Source organism: Oncorhynchus kisutch, linkage group LG29, assembly GCF_002021735.2.
Source record: "Oncorhynchus kisutch isolate 150728-3 linkage group LG29, Okis_V2, whole genome shotgun sequence".
Classification (NCBI taxonomy): Eukaryota; Metazoa; Chordata; class Actinopteri; order Salmoniformes; family Salmonidae; genus Oncorhynchus; species Oncorhynchus kisutch.
This window is the reverse complement of record NC_034202.2, coordinates 12067941-12094062: the sequence shown is the minus strand read 5'-3', so window position 1 is coordinate 12094062 and position 26122 is coordinate 12067941. Positions and strand designations below refer to the sequence as shown.

The following is a 26122-nucleotide window of genomic DNA, read 5'->3' as shown; positions in this document are numbered from 1 at the left end:
GTCTGTGGTCTGGGCAGAGGGCCCTGATGTCTTACACAGAGACAGAGGCAAATATTTTAGCAATCTTTATTACAGACACTTCACCCGCTGGCCAGGCATACCTTTATGAGGGATATGGTTTGAGGCAGGAATTGATCTTGTTCTGTCTTTGGTAGAACATGACTGCCCTCTTCTGGTCTCTTCTGGACATTAGCCAGCAGCAAACCACCCTGCATACCACTGCTGGCTTGCTTCTGAAGCTAAGCAGGGTTGGTACTGGTCAGTTCCTGGATGGGAGACCAGATGCTGCTGGAAGTGGTGTTGGAGGGCCAGTAGGAAGCACTCTTTCCTCTGGTCTAAAAAAATATCCCAATTCCCCAGGCCAGTGATTGGGGACACTGCCCTTTGTATGGTGCTGTCTTTTGGATGGTACGTTAAACGGGTGTCCTGACTCTCTGTCATTAAAGATCCCATGGCACTTATTGTAAGAGTAGGGGTGTTAACCCCGGTGCCCTGGCTAAATTCCCAATCTGGCCATCAAACCATCACGGTCACCTAATAATCCCCAGTTTACAATTGCCTTATTCATCGCCTGTAACTATTCCCCAGGTCGCTGCAAATGAGAATGTGTTTTCAGTCAACTTACCTGGTAAAATAACGGATAAATAAATTGAAAAAACCTACACAAAGATTTCAGTATGTAATTAAGAAGCATTCTCATCTGCAGTACAGTGTTACGTGCTGTTATCTGTTTTCTTATGTTTTGAGGCATGAGTAGCAACTTCATTTTGTGAATATTAATGCAAATGGATAATTCTTCAAACCAAAAGCAGCCAATGAAATAACAGTCCTAATAAGCATAATGGTACATAATTCTTATCATGTCTTTTTGTGTGTGTGTGAAGTACATATTTCTGTGACAATTAAATTAATTTCAAGAGACGTATCAATTAAAAACTTGGTTGAAGATGCCACGAAGTAAGTGGCAATGCCTTAACCATATGTGTGTTGAAGGCCACTAGGGCCTCTTCCATCCTTGTCAAGGGGAGTGCTAACCTTCTCTCCTTTCATACAACACAAAAACGTATGTGGAAATTATCGCTATACAAGCCACTGCTAGAATATCAACTTCTCGTTCACGGTTGGTAAAATTGAATCTGACATTTTGGGCAAATATACAATAACAGTAAAACGTATTATGTCCCCATACGTGTAATATTTTCTAACATCCAAATCAGTGGTTATATACGTTTTATTCGTTGTATTAATATAACCTTCCCAGAATGCATTGTATTTATTTACATATTTTCAGTGTGGGCCAATGACATTGAGTTATTTTTCAATCCAGGAAGTCAACAAAATATTTTCGAATTGGAGCCAGATCGTTTTAAAACAAACGATACGCTATGAAACAACTAGGTGTCTGATTTTCGTTAGTTGTCTACCTACTTTCGCCCTTGTCTCGAAGACTAACAATGTTGTTTGGTAGTAGTTCGCTGTGGTTTTCTCCCCTCCAGCCTCTGTCAGCTGATAGCAATGATGTGTATAGTATGAAGCGTTACATATGTCTCATATCGAGGTATACGTCTCGTTGGTATATGAGGTATTATACGTGTCTATACCTCGATTGTAAAATGTAATATTCAACTAACTGGTATTTTTTTGTACATTTTGTATTTTATTAGGATCCCCATTAGCTGTAGCAAAAGCAGCAGCTACTCTTCCTGTGTTCCACACAAAACATGAAGCATTAGATAATACAGAAATAACATTAATAGACAAGGACAGAACTGCATACATTTTTTAAGGCACACGTAGCCTACATATCAATACATACAGAAACTATATAGGTCAAATAGGGGAGAGGTGTTGCTTTATCTGTTGTTTAAACCAGGTTTGCTGTTTATTTGAGAAATATGAGATGGAATGGAGTTCCATGCAATAATGGCTCTATATAAAACTGTACGCTTTCTTGCATTTATTCTGGATTTAGGGACTGTGAAAAGACTGGTGGCCCTGGTGGCATGTCTGGTGGGGTAAGTGTGTAAACTATTTGGGACTTTCAACACATTAATGTTTCTTATAAATAAGAAGTGATGCAGTCAGTCTCTCTTCAACTCTTAGCCAAGAGAGACTGGCATGCATAGTATTTACAGTTGAAGTCGGAAGTTTACATACACTAAGGTTGAAGTCATTAAAACTCATTTTTCAACCACTCCACACATTTCTTGTTAACAAACTATAGTTTTGACAAGTCAGTTAGGACGTCTACTTTGTGCATGACACAAGTAATTTTTCCAACAAATGTTTACAGACAGATTATTTCACTTATCACAATTCCAGTGGGTAAGAAGTTGACTGTGCCTTTAAACCGCTTGGAAAATTCCAGAAAATGATATCATGGCTTTAGAAGCTTCTGATAGGCTATTTGACATCATTTGAGTCAATTGGAGGTGTCCTTGTGGATGTATTTCAAGGCCTACCTTCAATCTCAGTGACTCTTTGCTTGACATCATGGGAAAATCAAAATAAATCAGACAAGACCTCAGAAAAAAATTGTAGACATCCACAAGTCTGGTTCATCTTTGGGAGCAATTTCCAAATGCCTGATGGTACCATGTTCATCTGTACAAACAATAGTAAGCAAGTATAAACACCATGGGACCACGCAGCCGTTATACCGCTCAGGAAGGAGACACGCTCTATCTCCAAGAGATGAACGTGCTTTGGTGCAAAAAGTGCAAATCAATACCAGAACAACAGCAAAGGACCTTGTGAAGATGCTGGAGAAAACCGGTACAAAGGTATACATATCCACAGTAAAACGAGTCCTACATCGACAAAACCTGAAAGGCCGCTCAGCAAGAAAGAAGCCGCTGCTCCAAAACCGTCATAAAAAAGCCAGACTACGGTTTGCAACTGCACATGGGGACAAAGATATATAGAAATATCCTCTGGTCTGATGAAACAAAAATAGAACTGTTTGGCCATAATGACCATCATTATGTTTGGAGGAAAAAGGGTGAGGCTTGCAAGCTGAAGAACACCATCCCAACCGTGAAGCACGGGGGTGGCAGCATCATGTTGTGGGGGTGCTTTGCTGCAGGAGGGACTGGTGCACTTCACAAAATAGATGGCATTATGAGGGAGGAAAAGTATTGGAATTGAATGTATTGAAGCAACATCTCAAGACATCAGTTAGGAAGTTAAAGCTTGGTCGCAAATGGGTCTTCCAAATGGACAATGACCCCAAGCATACTTCCAAAGTTGTAGCAAAATGGCTTAATGAGGACAACAAAGTCAAGGTATTGGAGTGGCCATCACAAAGCCCTGACTTCAAACCTATAGAAACGTTTGACCCAAGTTATAGGCAATGCTACCAAATACTAATTGAGTGTATGTAAACTTCTGACCCACTGGGAATGTGATGAAAGAAATAAAATATGAAATAAATCAGTCTCGCTACTATTATTCTGACATTTCATATTCTTAAAATAAAGTGGTGATCCTAACTGACCTAAGACAGGGAATGTTTACTAGGATTAAATGTCAGTAATTGTGAAAAACTGAGTTGAAATGTATTTGGCTAAGGTGTATGTAAACTTCCGACTTCAACTGTATAAAAGCCCCCTGACTACAATGAAGAGAAAGACGTCCCGCTTTGTTCTGGGCCAGCTGCAGCTTAACTAGGTCTTTCCTTGCAGCTCTCAACCACACAGCTGGACAATAATCAAGAGAAGACAAAACTAGAGCCTGCAGAACTTGCTTTTTGGAGTGTGGTGTCAAAAAAGCAGAGCATCTCTTTATTACAGACAGACCTCTCCTAAATCTTTACAACCATTGAATCTTTATGTTTTGACCATGACCGTTTACAATCTAAGGTAACACCAAGCAATTTAGTCTCCTCAACTTGTTCAACAGCCACACCAGTCATTACCAGATTCAGCTGAGGTCTAGAATGCCGCAATAGAGTGATTATTGGACGACACTACAACTCCTCATAACAGATACGTGTATCACCTCAAATATAACGACTCATACTACATTCGGTTACATTCTACTATTGTTTACATATTGTGCGTCATGTTCAATGGGCCAAGAGAATGAAAATACAAGCGACAGAACCTAGCAACACTTTCCTGTGGATTTCTCCAACTCCTACCACCAAAAGGACCAGCAGCATGTACAACCGGTAAAGTAAGTGTAAATACCATTTTATTCCACATTCTGTCTTGTAGAGACTGTCTTTTTTTGTGCGACTTCAGTCAGACAGAAAATCCATGGAGTAACCATGATAACAGTCTAATGTTTAGGCAAGCCCCAAGACAGAGCCTCTCCAACCCTAAGTTGTCCAACCATCCCTACTTCACCCTGGAGAGACTGGGGCCTGTGCTTAGACCGCTGGCAGGTGGAGGTACAGTCAGAGGCCTGAACAGCGACTCCTTCAACTCTATCGGTTTCTTGCTTGTAGTCTTGTTTTATTCTCGTTCTGAACTGCTGCTACTTCATGTAGTAGGTGTATGGATGCTCCGTTTGTGTAACGGCATTGTTGTCATCTCCTCTTTCTCTAATGTTTATCTTCACTGATACGCAAGTATTTTAAAGTGTGCCCGACAACTGATGTAAAAGGTCTTTATAAATACATTTGATTGTACGCAAGTCTTTATACTGCATGTGTTGGTTATCTAATCTTTCTCACTGGTAGGGTTCTGTTCTTTTCCCAGATGGTTTCACTACGACAGGTGATGATACCAGGCAAGTAATACGCCAGTCATCTGACGATTTCACTGTCAATAGTTTTACTTTTCTTCTGACCAACACGTTCTCCCCCAGTGGACAGTGTGTGACTTGAGTTTAATCAGTCGTCTGTGGTGGATCGTGGACTTGTGCAACCTGTGGTTATACTGGACCTCGCTGAGGTAAGCTAACACCCTCCCCATTCTCAGGTGATTCACCTGGTATTGTCACAATTGTATTCAGTTCTAGTCAAGTTTATTCCATTTTAACCTCTAACCCAGGTTGTTTGTTCTTGGAAAAAACTTACTTGAATGACTAAACTACTAAACTGGGCAGAAATGACAAAGTGTCAACATTAGCCTGCTAATAATCACTGAAACAAAAGGTAGACAGTGAGGGACCATCAGCATTTCCAAACATGATGGAAAGAGGAGCATTTGTGGGGCTATTTGACAGCAGAACGAACGCCAGTCTTAGACTTGGAGAGCATCAGAAGTTCCACAAATGATGGATAATGGAACTTCCCTCCTCAAATTGTCCTTGCACAATGTGGCAGTGTTGTTCTCCGGACCACAGCGAAGACCAGTTATTTTCAACATGTATTTAATTGGCACAGTTAACACAATACAAAGTATTCAGTGCTCCGAAATGCAAGCATATACCAAATGGAACACAAACAACAAAAAAGTGCGAAACACACCATTTGGCAGACTTTACAAAACAAAAACAATAAAACAAAGTCTTAGCAAAGCAAGAGAGAAAAAAAGTAACGGTAGGTCCTTTTAATCGTTAAAACCTTAAAAATAGACTGTTTATTTCCTTTTTTTTGTCTTAGTTGAATCAATATTTATTTATATATTTATATATATATTCTCTCTAATTCCAACAAGCCATTTCTTCTGTACAGGTGCACTGGGGCCAGGCTGAAGGTCTAGGATGATCCGAGTCCAGTATTAGCAGGAGAGGAGATAAGCAGATTCCCCTCTATACTGGCTCGCTTCTGAGTGGCTCTATCTGTCTGTCGGCGCACTACAGATATGCACCTTCTGACGGTCTGCATGGGAATCAGTTTTGCCTTTTCACTTCTCACAAACAAAACAACTGCCAAATCAATATCCACAATAATCCAAATAAGAGATGGACGGATGGGAATAGCAAAAGGAGACTTTGACCTGACCTGATCCTCGGCCAAAGAACTTATAGATTTGCGCTGCTTTTATATTATGACAAGTAAGAGGGACTCCAAATGATGATGGATCACTGTTCGTTTGTTGTTCTAATGATAATATACATGGTTTGCATTGATACAATTTCAGTTGCTGCCCTTTGAAATGTTGCTTGAGTAGTAATATTGTAATAAAGAAAAGTTTCAAGACACTCTTGAGCCTGGTCAAAGTAGTGCACGAAATAGGGAATAGGGTGCCATCACTAACGGCTTCATTAGACAAAACAAATATTTGTTATTCATTACTTCGTCTGCAGTGACTTCAGGCAGATCAAACAACTGGTTTCATCATTATAGGTGGTTTTTAGTTCAGGTGCAACAGTTTTCCAGCTAAAGAAACAACTAGCTACAAAATAAAAAGCTAAAATCTCATTGACCCAAAATTGGTAAAAAAAAGAATGATAAATAAAATGAACAAAATAAAAAAATGTATGTGCCTTTGAGAGAGGGAAACAGTGGACATCATCATCTCTGTAGATGTTATGGGTAATCTACCTTGACTGCCACATACAAAATACCCCCCCCCTACCAAACCTTTATAAAAAAAGAAAACAAGAGACATCTTGACCTATTCAACATACCACAGATAATAGAATGACATCCGTCTTTACACTAAGTGGTAGGATAAATCCATAGAGAGAGATAGAGGACTTTAGTGCCTAAAAGCCCATTTTATCATGGGCAGTGCCATTGAGGACTTTTACCATTTTGAAGTAGTCAACTGGGTGGGACTTCCTATGGGTTAAGGAAGGATCACATAATTCCATCCAGGTCACCAGGAGGGATCAGCCAATGAAGTATACGCATGAGCAAACATTCCAGAACTGCAGGTGGCAGTAAATTGCCAACCTTGGCTTTAAACCTGTTTAAACCTGTTCATACACACTCCAGCTGGCAATATGCACCCTTTCAGTTTGTTTGCCAACTCATGGTAGAAGAAAATTGACTACTTCAATGGCCTCAATGGGCTGCCCATGCCCTCACAGATGCCATAATGGGACAGATACAATGATGCGATGTCTATCTAAGTCTATGGATTAAACTAGTTAAGGCCCAAAATGAAGTTTGTCTCGTCTCATATTCAGTCGCACACAACCTTGTGGGAAAGAAAGTGTGTGTGTGGATCACAGTATTACAATACTTCCATATACAGTAGTAAGTGGACCATGCAAATTACATGAGACATTTAACTAATCCTCAAGTTTTCTTCCGGGGACATTCTGTCTGTTGGGTAGGATATACAGTGGAGACGTTACACAGCACAGTATGTATCCACAGGATGAGGCTAGTGGAAGCTAACGACCACTTGCCTTCGACACACTTCTCAAACATGTACAATGTCAGCAAACAACATTACATACAGTATAACAAATTGACAAATTACATTTTATAACCATGTACTGTATGCATAAAATCATTCAGAAACAGAAGTTTTGGGAATCCAAAATGTTCTTAGCTGAGATTTTGAGCAGGAGGAGTCACTGTGAGGGAGAGCACACTCACTGTTAAAAAAAAACACAGGTAGGTGAACATGCTTTCAGAGACGAGGAACAGTCAAACAACAACAAAACAAAATACGGAAGCGCTAGTATTGGGCTAGTAAGCCCAGGCACAGAACCCAAAAGGTGACAAACAGGTTAAGAAGCGTAACAGGCAATGTGAGTTAACTGAATAAAAAGCGACATGGGCAACCCCCCCCCCCCCCCGGAGCCGAGCTGTAGGGTGGCGAGTCAAAGAGGAGACAGGGCATGCATGCATACTGCACACACTGCCCGAGAGGAGCCCCATCCTAAGCTGTGACATGGCCATCAACGTAGCCAATGACCAGCATCTGCCACCTGCGGTGGAGGGGTTTGAGGAGGGGAGGGGTGTGGCCAGAGAGAGGAGCAGACGAGATCAGTGGTGTATAGTACTTCAAAGTAAAAAAATGTTTTATTAAGTACTACTTAAGTAATTTTTTGGGATATCTGTAATTGAATTTACTATTCATATTTTGGACAAATTTTACTTCACTACATTCCTAAAGAAAATAGTGTACTTTTTACTCCATACATTTTACCTGACACCCAAAAGTACTCGTTACATTTTGAATACTTAAATGAAAATGTTGCAATTCACTCACTTATCAAGAGACCATCCCTGGTCATCCTTACTGCTTCTGATCTGGCGGACTCATTAAACAAGAATGCTTCGTTTGATATTTGTTTGAGTGTTGCCTGAGTGTTGGAGTGTGCCCCTGGCTATCTGTTAATTTAAAAAACAAGAAATAGTGCCTCCTAGTTTGCTTAATATAAGGAATGTGAAATCATTTGTACTTTTACTTTTGATACGTAAGTTTTTTTTTTGCAATGACATTTACTTTTGATACTTAAGTATATTTAAAACCAAATGCTTATATACTTTTACTCAAGTAATATTTTACTGGGTGACTTTAACTTTTAATTTAGTAATTTTCTATTAAGGTATCTTTACTTTTACTCAAGTATGACAATTGGATACTTTTTCCACCACTTTGAGTGGATGCCAGTAACAACACATGATAGTATGGTAGGGAGAGAGTGCAGGTGAGATGAAGTAAAGTGAACCTGTCCTCTTTCCCACCCCAACCCCTCTCGGTCCTGGAGCTCCTAGTCCTGTCCCTTCCCCAGTCACGTATGGAGGATGTACATGATACTGACAAACACCACAGAAGACACACACCATAAATGAAGCTTTTTCATACACACAATACAGTAAGATGACCAATCGGTCCATGTTTTAGTCCATTTGAAACCTGCAAAATATGGAGTTGCGGTCTGAGAGAGTGGAATGACTGCGTTGTTTCCATGGGTACTCCACGGCTCTCCAAGTGATGCTGAATCTGGACGGTTCCTTCTATGATGATGGCTCTGAGTCAATGAGTGAGAGAGAGAGATACGGCAACTGTATCCACCTGATTGGTTTGAATGCAAGGGTGGACTGGAGGGACACGGTTTGGCTTCCTCTCCAGCCTTCCTGTCTGATGGTCTGGTCAGGTGAGATGGTATGGGTGGGGTGGGGTGTAAGCGGGTTTGTGGGGGGAGATTGTGTTGCTTCTTCCCCTCTTCCATGAGGGGGAGCTGGTCTTGCTTCTGACCACACCCTGCCGTGCTTTAGGAAGGGGTTTGGGGAGGGGTGGCATGGGAGCGGGTTGGGATTTGAGGAGAGAGAGCTAACAGCCGCCATGGTAACGCCGCGTAGCGGAAGCTGAGTGAGTACATCGAGAGGCAAAGCTTTGCAGCGACAACGGAAGCAAAATTATAAATGTGTAATGGACTATTAAAAGATTTACGGGTGCAAAATTGTGATGCTTATTATTGTTTCTTCTGGTCAGAAACTGTTGCAAAAGAAGAGAACTCTACGTATGTATCGGGTTGGAAATTGAGATGCATCAATTATCGATCTCCCGTTTTTGTCTCGGTCATGTCTCTCTCTCTTTCTGACTCTATGACAATAAAAGGAACGTGAATGTGGTTGCTCTGTCTCCGAGGCTGCTTGCCCTGCCATTTCTGAGCCAGCCTCTCACACTTTTAGGAATCTGCAATTTGAAAGAAAAAAAACAACAAACAAACAAAAAATGAAGAAAAAAAAAGAACACGTTAGAGAGAGAGAGATCTCAGGGAAAGAAAATGTAGTTCACATACTAAATGAGGTGGAAGAAGAACTATTCTTTGCAATTGCCTTTGAAAGGAAATAATACTGTTCTCTGGCGTTATTATTAGTTGCTGTACCTTAAAAGTCATATTTTTTATGATACTGTTTCTAAATGTTAAGTCTGGTGTGAATCTATCATTCCCAAAAACGAAAAGAGACACTTAAGCTTGTAACATGCAACAAAACATGTTACGTAAAAAAAAAAAAGGGGGAAAAAAAGAGAAAATGACGACCACCATAACATGCCTCACATTTCATTTGGACCCCCATTTAGCAGGGTGATGAAATGGTTGTGTTAATAGCACTGTCAGAGAAGGGATTACTTTCACCGGTATAGGAGAAAGAGTTGCGGAAGCATATTTGTTGAGCTTTTTGAGATTTGACAACAAAGTTGGAGTCTCTTCCAGCATGCCTTTTGGCCCTACGTTTGCACACTTCAGTAATCTTTAAAAGAGAAATGGCTGGATGTTTTAGTGGCATAAAACAGTTTCAACACCATACTGTAGCACAGACCATGCTTCTCAAATGGACTCATCTGCACCGAGGTGCTAATCAAAACCCATGCATGATCTGGCAACCAAGCACCGATGTTACAATCAGCCACACAACAAAAAAAATCCGTTCTCACAATGTTCTCACCGAGAATGAGGGAGAGAATAATGGTACAGCTCATTCTCAATCCTGAATTCCTCTACAACCGTTCTGGAAAATAAAGGCCCAGAAAAAAAAAATAGCCCCTTCCTTGGATGTCTGTGACATTCGTGCATCTTTAACAGTAGAGTAGTGAGACAATCCAGGATAGATGAGTTGATATTCACTGAGCGCTATAATAGCCTCCTGAGCTACAGAATGCAGTCCTATGTATGGGGGTGAAGCGTTGTGATTCGGTACATTCATTTGTCACAGTACAAAAAAAAAATATGATTGCATATGTTTTTTGTTGTTTTTTACAGCAGAATCAAATAATAATTTGCATATTTCTACATTGTACAATCTAGCATGCTTTACTACTGGGGACAGCAAGCAGTTTTTTCCCCACACACACGATCCCGTGGTTTAACCTAAAAAAAAAGTGTATTATAATATTTTGTTCTCTCCAAATATCACCTCGATTACTGGCCTCTGTGGGAATATGATTCAGTGGTTAAGACCATCAACATTTGTAGTCAAACACACACGCACTTACATTTTGCCTTTTGGTTTTCATCCTGACCACAACTCTAGTCTACCTTTGAGGCCAGTTTCTATATGATAAAATACACCTTTGTCAGGTGATAAGAACATTTTGGGGGAAATATGACTGCAAGCATGTCAAGAACAAAAAAGACAGCAGCACTCATTGATATCGTCCGTACAACCGGCCCTGATTCCCATCGAGTTGACTGGAAGTAACGACAGAAAGTTCTCCTGGCAAACAAGAAGTAACGAGGAGAGAATTCTCTCAGAACCAGTGGGAAAAGAACGCTCCGGGGTCAAGTTTCCCCCTTGGTACAGATCTAGGATCAGCTTCCCCACCCCCAATCATGATCTTAACCATTATTGTGGGGAATGTAAAAAAATGACCCAAGATCAGTGTCTAGGGATAACTTTGCCCTACACCAAAAACAGCCAATACCTCTTTTCAAACTATCCTGTCTCCCAAATGCATTGAGATACCCATCACATACAACACCACAGTGCATGGGACCGGTCTCCGCTACATGGTAATCATGACAGAGGCACATGGAGACTTCTGGTTGGTCCATCATTCAGAGTGGAAGAGAGTGGGAGGAGTGTACTCCCCGAGCCCCCCCCCCCCCCTGAAAAAATTAATAAAATGCCCTCGGCCCCAAAAGAAAACCCCTTCAGTTAAATGTACGTCATAGCACCTTTGGCGTTTGTTTCCAAAAGGACCTCGACATAAGACGTGGGCACGTAGCCTTCCTCCTCTTCGTTTCTGCGGACGCGTGTCCAGCCATCACCTTTATCCTCCTCTATCACATACAACAGCTCTCCCTCTGTCACTGATATAGTCCCCTCATTATGACCTAGTGGAGGGGAGGAGGAGGAAAATAGGTGGAATAAGAAAGAGAGAAAGTGAGAAGGAGAGGGGGGGAGAGAGAGAGAAAGGCAGTAAAGTGTCAAAACAAGGTGGAAGAGTGTTATTGTTGCATATCTCTCAAATAGTCAAATAGATGTTCAAGCCCACATTACCCGTGTTGTTGTCTCTGATTGGTGTATTACCTGTTAAAGGTGTATTACCTTCAAATTGGTAGATGGCTTTACAGGTGCCGATAGTGGGCAGCGTCTCCTCATCCCCATCGTCAAACTCATCATCAAACTCTGGAGTGTTGGCTATGGCCACCTTGACCTGAGTCTCTGAACTCTGCTCCTCTGTGTAACTGCCATCCGGGCTGCTCAAGGACCAACACACACACACACAGTAACTATAGCAACCTCACAACACAACATTACAGTAACAAACTACAAAGTGTTGAGTAATGGAGTGTGTGTGTGTGTGTGTTTACTGTACCTCTCTCTGTCCTGTGCACAGTTGTTGGCAACCGTGCTGCTGTTGCTGTTCTGTGTCTCGTACAGACCACTCTGTCTCCTGGGAGGATCGCTCTTCGATGGTAACCTCCCCTCCACCTCAGCTAGCCATCCCTGGTACACACGCGCGCGCACACACACACACACACACTTACGTTAGGATTGTGAGATGAGATTTGCTAGTGCAGTGCAGTCCAGAGTCAGATATATCCTTCTTACTAAGGCTCCTTTCTCTATTACACCAAGCCATAACAAATAGAGGCCGCCAAGGCAGTGCATCATTTCCAAATAAGGAAAAGGAGAAGTCAGGACTCTGGAGCACTTTACTGTTTGATCTAATGAGGTACTGCCTTAGCAAAGCCAAACAAGATAAATATGCTACTAACAACACTGAGTACCTCCAGCATCTAGAAATACAGTACATTCCTATCTGGGATAGTTCGAGAGGGTTACTCATGACTCACCTCGAATTTCTGCACCTCGGACTGCAGTTTCTCGATGTTCATTGCCATCTCTACTAGGCGGGGGTCCACACTGGCAGGGTCACCCATCTGAGGGTTCTTCTCATACACCCCCTTCATCTTAGTTAGGGCATCTCTGACGGACAGAGGAAGAGAGAGTGACACATGAATACTCAAGACATGCTCCGACAAATAGATAGCCTAGTCTAAAGCTGATCAAGACAACCACATTTCCCCTAAATCTACCCCTGAGTATTAATATCCATCCCAAAGTTTTACTGGGCAGATTTTGGTCCATAAAAAGTCTGACTGACAGTAAAGACTTGGGGGAGCTTTTATGAAGGAGTTAGGACATAATTTCCATACAAATATGGCTGAGGCTTATGTTGCAGACACACACACACACACACGCCCACACACACTTACTTCTGGTCCATCTCTTTCTGGATGTCCTTGTTTAAGTCGTCTATCTTGGCCTGAAGCTTCTTTCTTCTCTGCTCTGGGGGCAGGTGGCTGAAGTCCTCTGGTCCAGAGCCCTTATGGAGAGAGATAAATACAAACATTAAAAAGAGAGAGAGATAGTGGAAGAGAGGAAGAAAAGTTGTGGACAAAGTGAGTTTCAGGAGCATTCTACATCGTGTCTCTAAACAGATGAATATACAGTATAACATATTCTAACACCCCTCTCAGATGTTCAGTATCTCTATGTAACACCAGAATCCTTCAGGTGCTTAGAATCCTTCAGAATCCTTAGGGGGGTTCTCTGTGTACTTGTGAGCCATTCAACCACCTTTAACCTATTCAGTCCCAAGCCTGAAAAGATATTAGGATGCATCACATTACTTCATATCCAGTCAAATCACATTTTCGGTGTTCATATTTCAGTATCACCATAACTACCAAGAGAAAAGCGTAAAAGGAGGTAGTGTATCTGAAATGGAAACTGTGGGGCCATTTAAGGGCAGAGGATCGCATTTCCTAATGAAGGAGCTTCCTGGATAGAATAAATATCGATCATCTCTGATGACTCATCTCTGATGATGAGTCATTCTCTCTGTTTTCTGTGTTCAATTGGGCCAGCTCCACTTTCCAAAGTAAGCTGCCTGTATATGTCCTGTATATACTGCAGTTCATAGATACACCACTTGGTGGTACTATTTGGTTATATTTCTTACATACACAGGTAATTATTGTGTCACAAATCACTGTACAGCAATACAATACAATGGATAATCAGTGGTGGGCCGTCAGGGCCAGCAAGGCCTTCTCTGCTGGCCTAAACATCATCAGAATATAATTTTTTTTTAAATATATTTTCCCACAAATATGTATTAAATTATTCCCCAGAGTAAGAGTTACACTCTTCATTTCATAGCATTCCTCTTGGTTGCACTGCTTCCAGCCCCAGGTTGAGATTTGGAGGGCTGGTCTTTATGTTAGATCTTTTATCCAATCATATTCAGCCATCATGTGTTGCCAGGGGTCTAAAATCTGCCCTCAGGCCTTCAGAATCAACAGTGCGGGCGCTTGTAGCTTAAAGTGAATGGAAATTAAAATTTTGTGTCAACCTATCAGCTTTAGAGTTGGCTATTGTATGCCTGCTGGCTGGCTCCAGTGTTACACAGGAGACAGCTAGCAGGCGTAGTGCGTGCATGTCTTTTGATTGGATTACCAATATTGAGAGGCAGGTCCTATATGGGCAGGTCTCAGAACTAGGAAACTGAAATTGATCAACGAATTAATTTGCGTACTACTAAGCTGTTTTTCAACCCACAATGGCGGAAGGAGAAGATATCGATTTGGTCAAGGACATAATTATAACGCCATTCTCAAGACAAACTTTTCAAGAAATTGTCAGGAGAGGTAGACGCCGACGCTACAAAGGCTGTCACAGGCGGGAAAGGGGTTCGTTCGCCACTTTCAACTATGAATGACTCACAGGCTCCGAGAAGCACTGCAAACTGTACTGCTGGGAATGCCTATTATTTGCAAGTGATCGATTTGGTGTTTGGAGCCACAACTGGCTTTGCAAACCTGAGTTGTCTAACCAAGGCAGCAACGAGACACCAAAGTACGGCTGGGCACTTACAAGCAATGGTGCTTTTGAAAACTTTTGGGGACACCCGAGTGGATCTACAGCCCAACGAACAAGCGCGCAGGGCAACGAAGCTGCACAATGAAAAGGTATTGTACTCTTCCCCTGCAATTCTCTGAATAAAAATGTCAATTTCAAGGTGACGCAACGCCTGGTTATACTGCGTTTCTGTCTAAATGTATAGTGTCTAGAGCCATGGCATCATAATGATGGAAATAAGAGGTGGATTAATTCGGGTGGGACTGTGTAGGACTTCACTGAAGGCCCAGGCCCCAGAACCACGGCACGCTACTGTGGATAATAATACATTAATTAACTGTCATTGTATTGTTAGCAATTCAAATGGGATTCATTGTTGCTTTCCTCACATTTTATATATTGCTTTCAGATTGGCTTCTTTGACTAGCCATAGTATTCATGGTATTTATCTGATCATGTGCTTGGACTGGATATGTTAAGGCTCAGACAGCAATACTTGTATCATAAATGGGACAAAGGTCAACGTCCTACTTCGCCAGGGGTCAAGGGTCAGAGGTCACTGGGGTTTACTGGTGAGAAAGCCAATATAAACACAGCAGCAGGCCAGGCTACCATGGCGATGACCTTCCTTACCTCATCTAGCTGCACTGCGTACAACACTTACCCAACCAGAAAACATGCAACATTGTCTGGTTCATGCTCAAATTCATACTTACATGATTTATACAAATGGTTGATCACTAGAATAAAGAACAGCCTGCTTGCTGTTGATTGATGTAAAAACAAAATACTCCACACAGGCGATAATTCTTTCATGAGACAAGGTGCTATACAGGTGAGACACAATATATACAAAATTATGTGGACACCCCTTCAAATTAGTGGATTCGGTTATTGCAGACACACCCGTTGCTGACAGGTGTATAAAACCGAGCACACAGCCATGCAATCTCCATAGAGAAACATTGGCAGTAGAATGGCCTTACTGAAGACTTTAGTGACTGTCAACGTGGCACCGTCATCGGATGCCACCTTTCCAACAAGTCAGTTCATCAAATGTCTGCCCTGCTAGAGCTGCCCCTGTCAACTGTAAGTTCTGTTATTGTGAAGTGGAAACGTCTAGGAGCAACACCGGCTCAGCTGCGAAGTTGTAGGCCACACAAGCCCACAGAACGGGACCGCCAAGTGCTGAAGCGCGTAGCCCATAAAATCGTCTGTCCTCGGTTGCAACACTCATTCCTGAGTTCCAAACTGCCTCTGGAGGCAATGTCAGCACAAGAACTGTTGCAGCCGCACACAAACCTAATGCCAAGCGTCAGCTATAGTGGTAAAGCTAGCCGCCATTGGACTCTGGAGCAGTGGAAACACGTTCTCTGGAGTGATGAATCACGCTTCACCATCTGGGTTTGGCGTATGCCAGGAGAATGCTACCTGCCCCAATGCATAGTGCCAAGTGTAAAGTTTGGTGAGGAGGAATAAAGCTCTGGGGCTGTTTTCATGGTTCGGGCTAGGCCCCTTGGTTCCAGTGAAGGCAAATCTTAATGCTACAGCATACAATGACATTCTAGATGATTCTGTGCTTCCAACTTTGTGGCAAAAGTTTGGGGAATGCCCCCGTGCACAAAGCAAGCTCCATATAGAAATGGTTTGTCAAGATCGGTGTGGAAGAACTTGACTGGCCTGCACAGAGCCTTGACCTCAACCCCATCGAACACCTTTGGGATGAATTGGAACACCGACTGCGAGCCAGGCCTAATCGCCGAACATAAGTGCCCGACCTCACTAATGCTCTTGTGGCTGAATGGAAGCAATTCCCCCGCAGCAACGTTCCAACATCTAGTGGAAAGCCTTCCCAGAAGAGTGGAGGCTATAGCAGCAAAGGGGGGGGGGGGGGGGGGGGGGACCAACTCCATATTAACTCCATTGACTTTGGAATGAGGTGTTCGACAAGTAGGTGTCCACATACTTTTGGTCATGTTGTGTATCTTTACCCAGAAACTTACCTGTTCAACATACATTTCACACTCAGATATACATTTGCATATCTACTTGATTACATTTAACCACTGGTCAACTGATCTCGATCCTTTCTAATCTCTTCCCAAAGGATTTGTTTGACATGCATTTGTCAATGTTGACCACTCAATAATTACTACTACACACAAAGTAATGAACTAATGATCATCACGTGGCTTATGTTATTGGGGTTGACTAAGGAGATTTACAGCAATTATTTCGAGGCAGTGGATTCTGTAGTTTATGATTTATCAAATCAAAATTCCCACAGGGCTCCAATGTAGAAGTCTGATGCAGAGGACTTGAAGACTGCCATAGATGGAATTTGAAATAAGATTCTACCTAATCTCCTCCACCACCAACTCTCTCTCTCTCTCTGCAGCAATTGAGCCTCGGGAAGAGGTTCGTTTCTACATAGAATTAGGAATTATAATATTAGAATGGACATGACCCTTCTAATGATGGGACAAAAAATCGGCCATTTTGGTCAGGGAGTTTGTCAACCATGGTTTGCCAGTGCTGTGATAGGATATTGTGTAAAATAATGCATTTACAGAATTGATCTTTGAGAGGAATGATTCCATAAATGTTTCCAAATTAAACAGCCAATATGCCAACATTCCATTCAAACAATGTGGTCAACCCACAGCCAATACAGTACACTGGCTGAAATCAGTTGACGATAAGACTTTGACAACTTGTAAATGCCACAAGTATTGATATTGAAAACCAAAATTCAGATATTTATGGCCTGTTTACATATATTTCATACATACAATTGGTATAAAACCTGTATAAACTGTATTTATAAATTATATGACAATATTTTAGGTTGACAATAATTCTAGTACACAATTACTGATATATATGCCTTACTTTTATTTTCCAGGATTATGCCTCTACTGCCATTCATTCCAATAAGACTGGTTTTGATTATTTCTCTGACCCATATGGATGCCATTTTCACCCCATTCCGGAACGTTGAGGGTTTATGACATAGCCCCTCTAGTAATGTAATAGTATCTCTGAGTTTCTACCTGACTGAGACAAAAAAAAGCTCAATTTCATTTGTTCCCATCTGTTCTGCATTTCAGTGGAAAATACTTGGTATTCCTGGAAGGCTCGGCATCGTCTGGACATTTTAGTTTAGCTCTTTTTGGGCCATTAATTTCTACATCAGAACCACTCTGAGCTTGGCAGCGAAGGCTGAAAAACATCATCTTTAGAGGCTTGCAAAGTGCATACTAAGAACACTGTTAATGACTATTTATCAAAATCAGCATGTATCACATCTTTGATTTTACAGTATCTACCCTATATCTTTGATATCAGCTATGATTATGATGCATCTATTGGAATCATCCATCTTTGCATCTAACGAGTATGAGGACAAATCAAAGGGGATGGAACTAGTAGACAGACAGACGGACGGACCTAAGTTCAAATACTATTTGAAATCCTTTCAAATACTTGACTGAGCTTGTCTGTTGCGATGAAACTAAAAGAAAACGACTTCAACGATTTCAAATAGTATTCGAAAACCCAGGTCTGACGGACAAACAAAACATTAACTGTAATTCTGATCACCTCAATAAGATTCCGGACGTGGGAATTGAGTGTGATCTGCACAGAGCACACAGGCACAGTGGGGAGAGACACAACAAACAATAATAATACACACAAAACAACACGGGTCTGTATCAGCAAAATCCATCCTCATGTCACAACAAAATGACTAAATAAATTAAAGACAACGGACGACAGGAACCAAACGCCAACAAACAACGGCCACAAAAGAATTCTCAACCACGTCGTGGTGCTAGGTGGACGTGCACACGATGCTCAGAATGCGGTTCACGCCACTACGGTCATGCAGTGTTACGGTCATGCTTACCAGCTTGAGAGAAAGCTTCATGGGTAGAAGAGAGGCGAGAGAAACGGCAGGTGGAGCAGGAGAGAAAGAGAACAGATAAAAGTCAGACAACAGCAGAATAACACATAGCAATTGTCCATTTCGGTTCCTCCTGGTACTGCATGCACATGCACAGCATGTCGTTTGTTGTTGACATGGATATTGAGAAGAAAAAGCAGTTCCTTAGCCAAACTTCACCATATGAGGAAAATAATTGGGTGTTTGAAAACCTGGAAAGGGGAAGGTAGAAGTCTTGGATGCTTTGTATATGGTAGATTGCTGCGGTCATTGGATTCGAAGATGTTCGTCTTGACCAAGGTGATAACCAGAGCTTTCACAAACTGAACAGCAAATGCATAGACCCATCATCATTTGTGAAAAACGGCAGATCAGATACGTGAGGTGCAACAGGTCTGAGGCTCTTTGCAGATGCTGGTTCGTTTGGACGCTCCCACAGTTTGTTCTGATTACAATGGAAAAAACAAAGTCTGCAATACCTCAGCGAGACGCTATTCCAAGACAATAACCGGTCATTCTCAGGACTATCTCCCGATATAACGTATGGCTCTAGTTAACTCTTCTCTCGTCTGGTGAAGTTCAACGTCAGGTTTCAGGGATGAATGACAAAATAAGAGGGGGGGTTTTAAAATGACTTGAGGTGATGACAAGGAAGCCAACTCACAAGTCTAGACTGCACAGGACGGCAAATGAGAGCGAGCCAAGTGAGAGAAGGAGAGACAGAGAGAGAGAGGTGAGTCGAGACACCCACTGCAGGAAAACAGGAGGACAGAGGATGGATGATAACACCCCCCTCTCTGTTCTCCCTGTACCCCCCCCCCCCCCCCCCCCCCCAGCATTTAACAGCAGGGGGCAGTGGTTACGTGTGTCACAGTAAAGCATGATGACAGTTCGCATGTTCACATAGAGACGATATGTTTCAAACAGTGACATTCACTCATGGGAGAGGTGAGCCTAAGTGCCCTTCTGTTTGGGCCAGTCTGAGTTGTCAAGAAAGCACAAACAGACTGGCACTCAGACTAGGGAGAAGTTGCTCATAGATTCAAAGCTATAGCAGGCAGGATACATGCCCATGAGCACAAGTAATCAGGAGCTAGTAGCAGCCTTCTTTATCAAAGGTCAAACTACAACCATAACCACTTGGTTCATCAAATATTCATTATTAATTATATTTGTTTGATTTAAAGGACAATTTAAGGCAAATGATAGAAGAAGAAAAAGAGAACTGGAAAAATCATAATGTAAGAGGTTGCTTCGGTTTAATTGCACATACAGTGATTGCACTATTAAAGATCGTTAGAGCCTATTGTGAGGAGAGATACTTTTAACACCCACTGGGTCGCTCCAGCTTTAATCCTTGTAATGACTTACTATGAGGGCGTAGTTTGTAGGAAACAAAGGAAAGAGATACTTTTAACACACACTGGGTCGCTCCAGCTACAGCGAACGACCTGTAATCCAGTTAACAGCTCAAAGGCCGCACTCGGGGGGGCCATGATGAGGCCAGGCCATACTCCCTTTGGTCCTGTAATCAAGTCATTCACCTGGAATGGGCCTTCGATCAGCCTCCCCATCGTGCCTAATTATCCCTCTCGACATTGACAAGTGTTCTCACTGTGGTATTTCCGTTGCTGGTGTAATAGACAGGGGAGGTCTGTTGTTCCCCAGTATCTGTTGTAGCTGAGTGTATAGGGTCAAAACGTGACGTGTCAGACGTCTCAGACAGATGGGTAGATACAGGTACATGGTATACAGATAGGCTATGGTGCCAGCACATAGAAGGATGCGCTGGAGGGGTGAATTCTGGGTAGATTAAACCCCACCAAAAAAAAGTGTAATGAGCACCACAACCCAATGTTGTGAACCCCAGAAAACAAGATGAAGGAGCAAATGGTGGGGAGACCCATCATTCACCACGCTCCAATCCCACTTCCTTAGTTTAAGGGTCGTGCTTGTGACACTTTGAGAATTGACCCCTACCAAAAATGTGCACTGCAGCAGGAGTCCAATGCAATTCTGGGGTTGGTGGTGTTGCAACAGAAAGCGCCACAAGCTGAGATGTGGGACAGGAAATGAGGTCATCCCTGGTTCTGATCATTTGGATAGTGTGGTCTTACGACAGGGCAGAAGGGCCATGTGAAATACAGTGAGGCAGTCACAGACACTAGCCTCATTTAGAAGGAAACAAAAATATCTAAAATGGCAACTGTATCTGACTGGAAATAAATTATTATTTCTATGTATTGTCCTTGTTTTTGAAAGAAAATCACTTTTTTTTGGTCCATTAAATGAGCATCAGATTAATCAGAAATACAGTGTAGTCATTGTTAATGTTGTAAATGACTATTGTAGCTGGAAACTGACATTTTTTTTATGTAATATCTACATAGGCGTACGGAGGACCATTATCAGCAACCATCACTACTGTGTTCCAATGGCACTTTGTGCTAGCTAATCCAAGTTGATCATTTTAAATGGCTAATTGATCATTAGAAAACCCTTTTGCAATTATGTTAGCACTGAAAACTGTTGTTCTGATTAAAGAATCAATAAAACGGGCCTTCTTCAGACTAGTTGAGTATCTGGAGCATCAGCATTTGTGGGTTCGATTATAGACTCAAAATGGCCAGACCTTTCTTCTGAAACTCATCAGTCTATTCTTGTTCTGAGAAATGAAGGCTATTCCATGCGAAATCTGCCGTTTCCAGCAATAGTCATTTACAACATTTAACAATGTCCACACTGTATTTCTGATCAATTTGATGTTATTTTATGTCCTTTCAAAAACAAGGACATTTCAAAGTGACCCCAAACTTTTTAACGGTAGTGTATATACTGTCAGTGCATCATCATGATATGAGACTACTGTCTGTGCTGCACATGGCTGAGACACACACACATATTTCCTAATTAAGGCACGCACGCACGCATCGGCCAACATACACACTTACGACATATTGTCTGGCCTCGAAAGCGTACGTGGGTATGCCCTGAGTCCTCCAGTCTTTGTGATAACAGAGCGAGAGAGGGCGAGTAGGAGGCTGCTGCCATGGTTATGAGAGAGAACAACACAGCTTCATCAATTAGCACAGGGCTACTAATGAGGCTAATGGGTTTTCACTCTCGCACGCACACACACACACACACAGTGACTTCATCCATCTCTTTCTTTCTTTCTGTGTTTTCTCACAGAAACACTCTCTGACTCACACTGATGATGCTGTCATCATTTATCCTTGCTATATCCACCACACACACTCTCTCTCTCTCTCTCTCTCTCTCTCTCTGTATATCTGGCGTTGGATCAGAGGGCTGGCCCCAGAGGGCTGAGGAATGACAAGCCCTCCCACTGGGGGATGCTGGGTAAAGCATACCTCTGCTGTGCAGCTGTTGGCCAAAGACTGAACCCAGAACCCAACCTACAGACACAACTAGCATGACATTAAAATACACACTCATATCACATGTTATATAACCTGTCATAAGGAAAGAAAACGGACATTGGCTATCTCAAAGCCATTGGCCCTGTCAAAGATATCACATTTCATAACTAATATTTTGCTCAGTCAATACTGAGGTTTATTGAAATGATAATATTCATATTTTCACTCACTAATAGCACCTGTGCAGTGTAGTGCTGTACTACGATTGACAAATAACTTGGTTCGTGTGACCATAGAATTAGGAATTAGAATACTACAGCGGACATGAATCTTCTTATGACGGTACAAAAGGTCAGCCATTTTGGTAAGGGAGTTGGTCAGCCAATGCTGTGATGAGATATTGTGTAAAACAATGAATTTGAAGATTATCTGCCCAGTATGTTTGTTAGCTAGCCAGCCAGCCAGTTTAAGTGGAATGATTTCAAAAAAGTTTCAAATTACCTGTCAATATAACATTCCATACAAACAATGCAGTCAACCTACAGCCATACCCAGGCTGAAATCATTTGATGATAGGACATAGACATTGGGACATTTATGGTCTATTTACATATATATTTTAGAGGCTATTCATACAGGCAATTTTTAGAAACCTGTGTAAATTGTATTTCTAATTTGATGACAATATTTTAGGTTGACAATAATTCTATTACACAATTACTAATTTATCACATGCCTTACTTTAAATTTCCTTCATAAGTAAAAGCAGGAAATGCATCACCTATCCCTCTAGTGCCATTCATTCCAATTAGACTGGTTTGGATTTCTCCTTGACCATAATGGATGCCATAAAGAGGTCAATGGGTGGTAGAAGAAGGACGCCAGATTGGCCCACATTCAACAAATCTGATCTAACAAAGTGGATATATGTCAAATCCGTCCGGATTTTATGTATTGTAACAGGCCCACAATGTGCTGACTTCAGTTAGATTTTTAGATTTTGGGCAGTTTTCGCTGCATAGCATTTAGAAGCTGTCCCTTTTCAGGCTTTGAAAGACATGGCTGTTAAATGCTAACTCCCATTCGTATAAGCTGGTAGCATAGCTAGCATACCTGAGCGGCAGGTAGCCTGGCGGTTAAAAATGTTGGGTCAGTAACCAAAAGGTTGCTGGTTCGATTCCCTGAGCCGGCAAGGTGGGAAAATTTGCCCATCTGCCCTTTGAGCAAGGCAGTTAACCCCCAACAACAACTGCTCCTTGGGCGCTGATGACGTTGATTAAGGCAGCCCCCCCCTGCACCTCTCTGATTCAGAGGGGTTGGGTTAAATGCGGAAGACACATTTCGGGTGAATGCATTCAGTTGACTGACTAGGTATCCCCCTTTCCCTACAGAAACCAGTGGTGATATTTTTTAACTGTAATGCAGTTGATTGGTGACGATGGCATGAACATGTGTTGGGGTTGACATCCATACAAGTAATTTACTCCAATTTTTACTTCAACATAGGCTATTGTTTATATGTGTATTTCATACTAACTGTAGGTTCATTTTCCTGTGGGGCAATGAGGAGATTCAGGATCTTCCCCCATGCATTACCAGGGCATTTCCATTATTTTGGTCGAGTACGATTCACCTCTTTACCGCATGTATGGCTGCCATTTTCATACCATGCTGGAACTTTGAGGGGTTTGACATAGCACCTCTAGTCATTTAATAGGATCTCTATGCGTGTGACCAGTGATAGAGGGCTTCTTTAAGAGGCCTTGTGGATTACTATGACATTGAGGTGCTGTGCAGTTGCACAGCAGCTGTTTAAGCAGGGCAGGCAATATGGTCGCCCGTTCCAGCTTGTGCAGAGCAGACGGCTCATGTTTGAACTGACTTCTCTACTGCTTTTAAAATGAGTTCCTAAAAGAAAAGAAAGTTTAACACAAAACTGATGTCTACGAGTATTCTTAACAACGTTAATATACACATACAAAAACAACAGAAATACTTCATCCATATGGATAATGAAAAGGAGTGAAGAGAATGTTGAGAGATTCATATTTAGCACTATAAATCTTAAAACATAGGCAATCTCGTGCTCAATACATCGCCCTGCCCGACCAAAACAAAAACCTGACCTTTTTCCTTTCTTTCCCTTCACTTCATTCAAATGTTACAGAAAGGTCATACAGGAATGAACTCATTTGAATCCGCAACATTAACAGAAAACAATGCTTCAGATATAGAACTACCCTGGCCTGCCAGTTTAGAAAATGGCCATTACTCCACTTCCTGTTTGGGAAATGTTCACTTCCTGCTAGATTTGCCCTACTTCCTCCTTCTCCTGACCTTCAATCATTTATCACAGAGAGAACATTGTTTTAATTACACTACTACTACTATTTCACAGACATCATAGGTTGTGGGCTGGGCTATGAGAAATATATGGCTCTAGTGCATTCTAACTGTTGCCCTTCAAAAGATACGAACATAAACAAACTGTATTAGTTGAGGCCGGAAGGAACACGTGAGCAGCTAAGCACGTTCTTGAGGTCAAGAGGGAGCTCTGTCGGCCCCGTGGGCGTGACCTGGACAGGGATCACGGTTCTGGCTGATTTAGGAATAGAAACTCGCCATGACACCACATAGCTGCAGCGTGTGTGTGTGCCTGCAGATAAAGAGGGTGTGTCGAACCCCAGGGCCGTCTAAAAAAGCCCTGCTGCAAGCCAGGCCAGGCCCGACAGACTCAGTGACTCAATCAGCCAATAGCGGCCAGCGCAACGTCCAAACAATATACTGTGACTTTTGACTTTGTGCATAATCTTAACACGTTATACTGTTACTGATTTTCAGTTTGACCCAGATAGGCGGAAGGAAGGAAGTACTTCTTGACTAAAAAACAAAACTTCTTCCAGTTGCTTATACTCTCCCTATTACTACACCTAGCAAATGTACTACTTGTGCTTTCTTTCATTGCATCATCATGGCGACTTTCCAAGGAGAGCTACAATGTGGTAGGATACCTACACATGTCTGTCATTGGGAGGGAGCTCTGGTGACACTGTCATTGTGTGTGAAGCAGTTTTAGAGTTCAAAGTGGAGACTGAGGAAACATGTTGGAGAGTTCATGAGTTTATGTCTGGAAAGACAGACAGACAGACGACTGAATATGTGATTCCGCTAGCGCAGAACTATGGAAGCATGCTAGAGAAGCGTAACACAGATACAGACACAGGCAGAACGCCGTATGGAGGAGGCTGGAGGATAGACAGAGTTGTCCTAAATAGATTTGGACCAGCAAATTTCATTGTAAGGTTGAGATGTTATCTCTGGCACACTGGGAAATCATGAAGATCTAATCGATAGCCAATTACAGATTATTAAGAGATACCTGAAGAATTTAGGCCTGATGCCAACTGGAGTATAACCTCCCCCATACAGCGACGCCACAGAGCTCAGAGACAGGCGAGCACACACACATGCACGCACGCACACGCACACACACCACACTCTCACAGACACACAACCACAAACACTCACAGCACGACACACACACACTTACCCCTCGCCTCAGGCTCCGGAGGCAAGTCATTTTGGGTTTGGAGGCCATGAACTCATTGAAGCGATTGGAGAGGGGCTCCTTGTTCTGCTTGGGAGACTGGGGGTCGTTGGGAACAGCAGAGGGTGAGGGGGGGCTGGAGGCTGGGGGGGCAGGGGGGGGCTGGTGCGGGGACGTTAACAGGGACATAAGCTACCAGTATGAGAGGGAGCCGTGACGGAGGACAAGAAGAAGAGGAGGAGGAGGAAAAGGGGCAGAATCAAAACAAGAGGACAAAAAAGGAAGGAGGGAGGAACACAAAACGAGATAAATAAGGGCCCAAATAATGTTAAAAACAGGTAACAGAAAAACCCAACGGGAACAAAGACAACCAAAAGAGATATCAAACACAAACAAACCCAGTGTCATAAGTAACCAGCTGTTATGTGGTATAATCTTGTCAGACAAACAAACGTGAAGTAAAAACAACTTGTCAAGCGACGGCCGTAACATTTCTAAACAGAGTGAGTCAGAAGTGTTAATAGAGTGTTATTGCAAGGTGCTGCAGCTGCCACACATTTAAACAGACA

At 42.3% G+C, this 26122-nt stretch overlaps 1 protein-coding gene and 1 non-coding gene across 23 annotated transcripts in view; both read right to left on the bottom strand.

Moving 5' to 3' along the window:
- Positions 1–929: 929 nt before the first annotated feature.
- LOC116358359 (U6atac minor spliceosomal RNA) lies at positions 930–1057 on the bottom strand. Its single transcript, XR_004206258.1, has one exon. It is a non-coding gene; the product is annotated as a U6atac minor spliceosomal RNA (small nuclear RNA).
- A 4245-nt stretch (positions 1058–5302) lies between these two features.
- Positions 5303–26122, bottom strand: part of LOC109873668 (formin-binding protein 1) — a 97919-nt gene continuing 77099 nt past the window's right edge. For 2 of the 22 annotated variants that reach the window (XM_031809246.1, XM_031809245.1), the window contains exons 10-17: positions 25557–25745; positions 18281–18316; positions 13030–13139; positions 12607–12739; positions 12126–12256; positions 11855–12006; positions 11482–11640; positions 5303–9497 (exon numbers count right to left, since the gene is read on the bottom strand). In XM_031809246.1, coding sequence (XP_031665106.1) covers positions 9490–9497; positions 11482–11640; positions 11855–12006; positions 12126–12256; positions 12607–12739; positions 13030–13139; positions 18281–18316; positions 25557–25745 — 918 coding nt within the window. In that variant the 3' untranslated portion in view covers positions 5303–9489. Of the gene's footprint in view, positions 9498–11461; positions 11641–11836; positions 12010–12125; positions 12257–12606; positions 12740–13029; positions 13140–18280; positions 18317–18587; positions 18603–19287; positions 19297–21574; positions 21668–25556; positions 25746–26122 lie in introns of those variants that run through there. The other 20 variants (XM_031809247.1, XM_031809248.1, XM_031809253.1 and 17 more) reach the window with 18 other exon arrangements.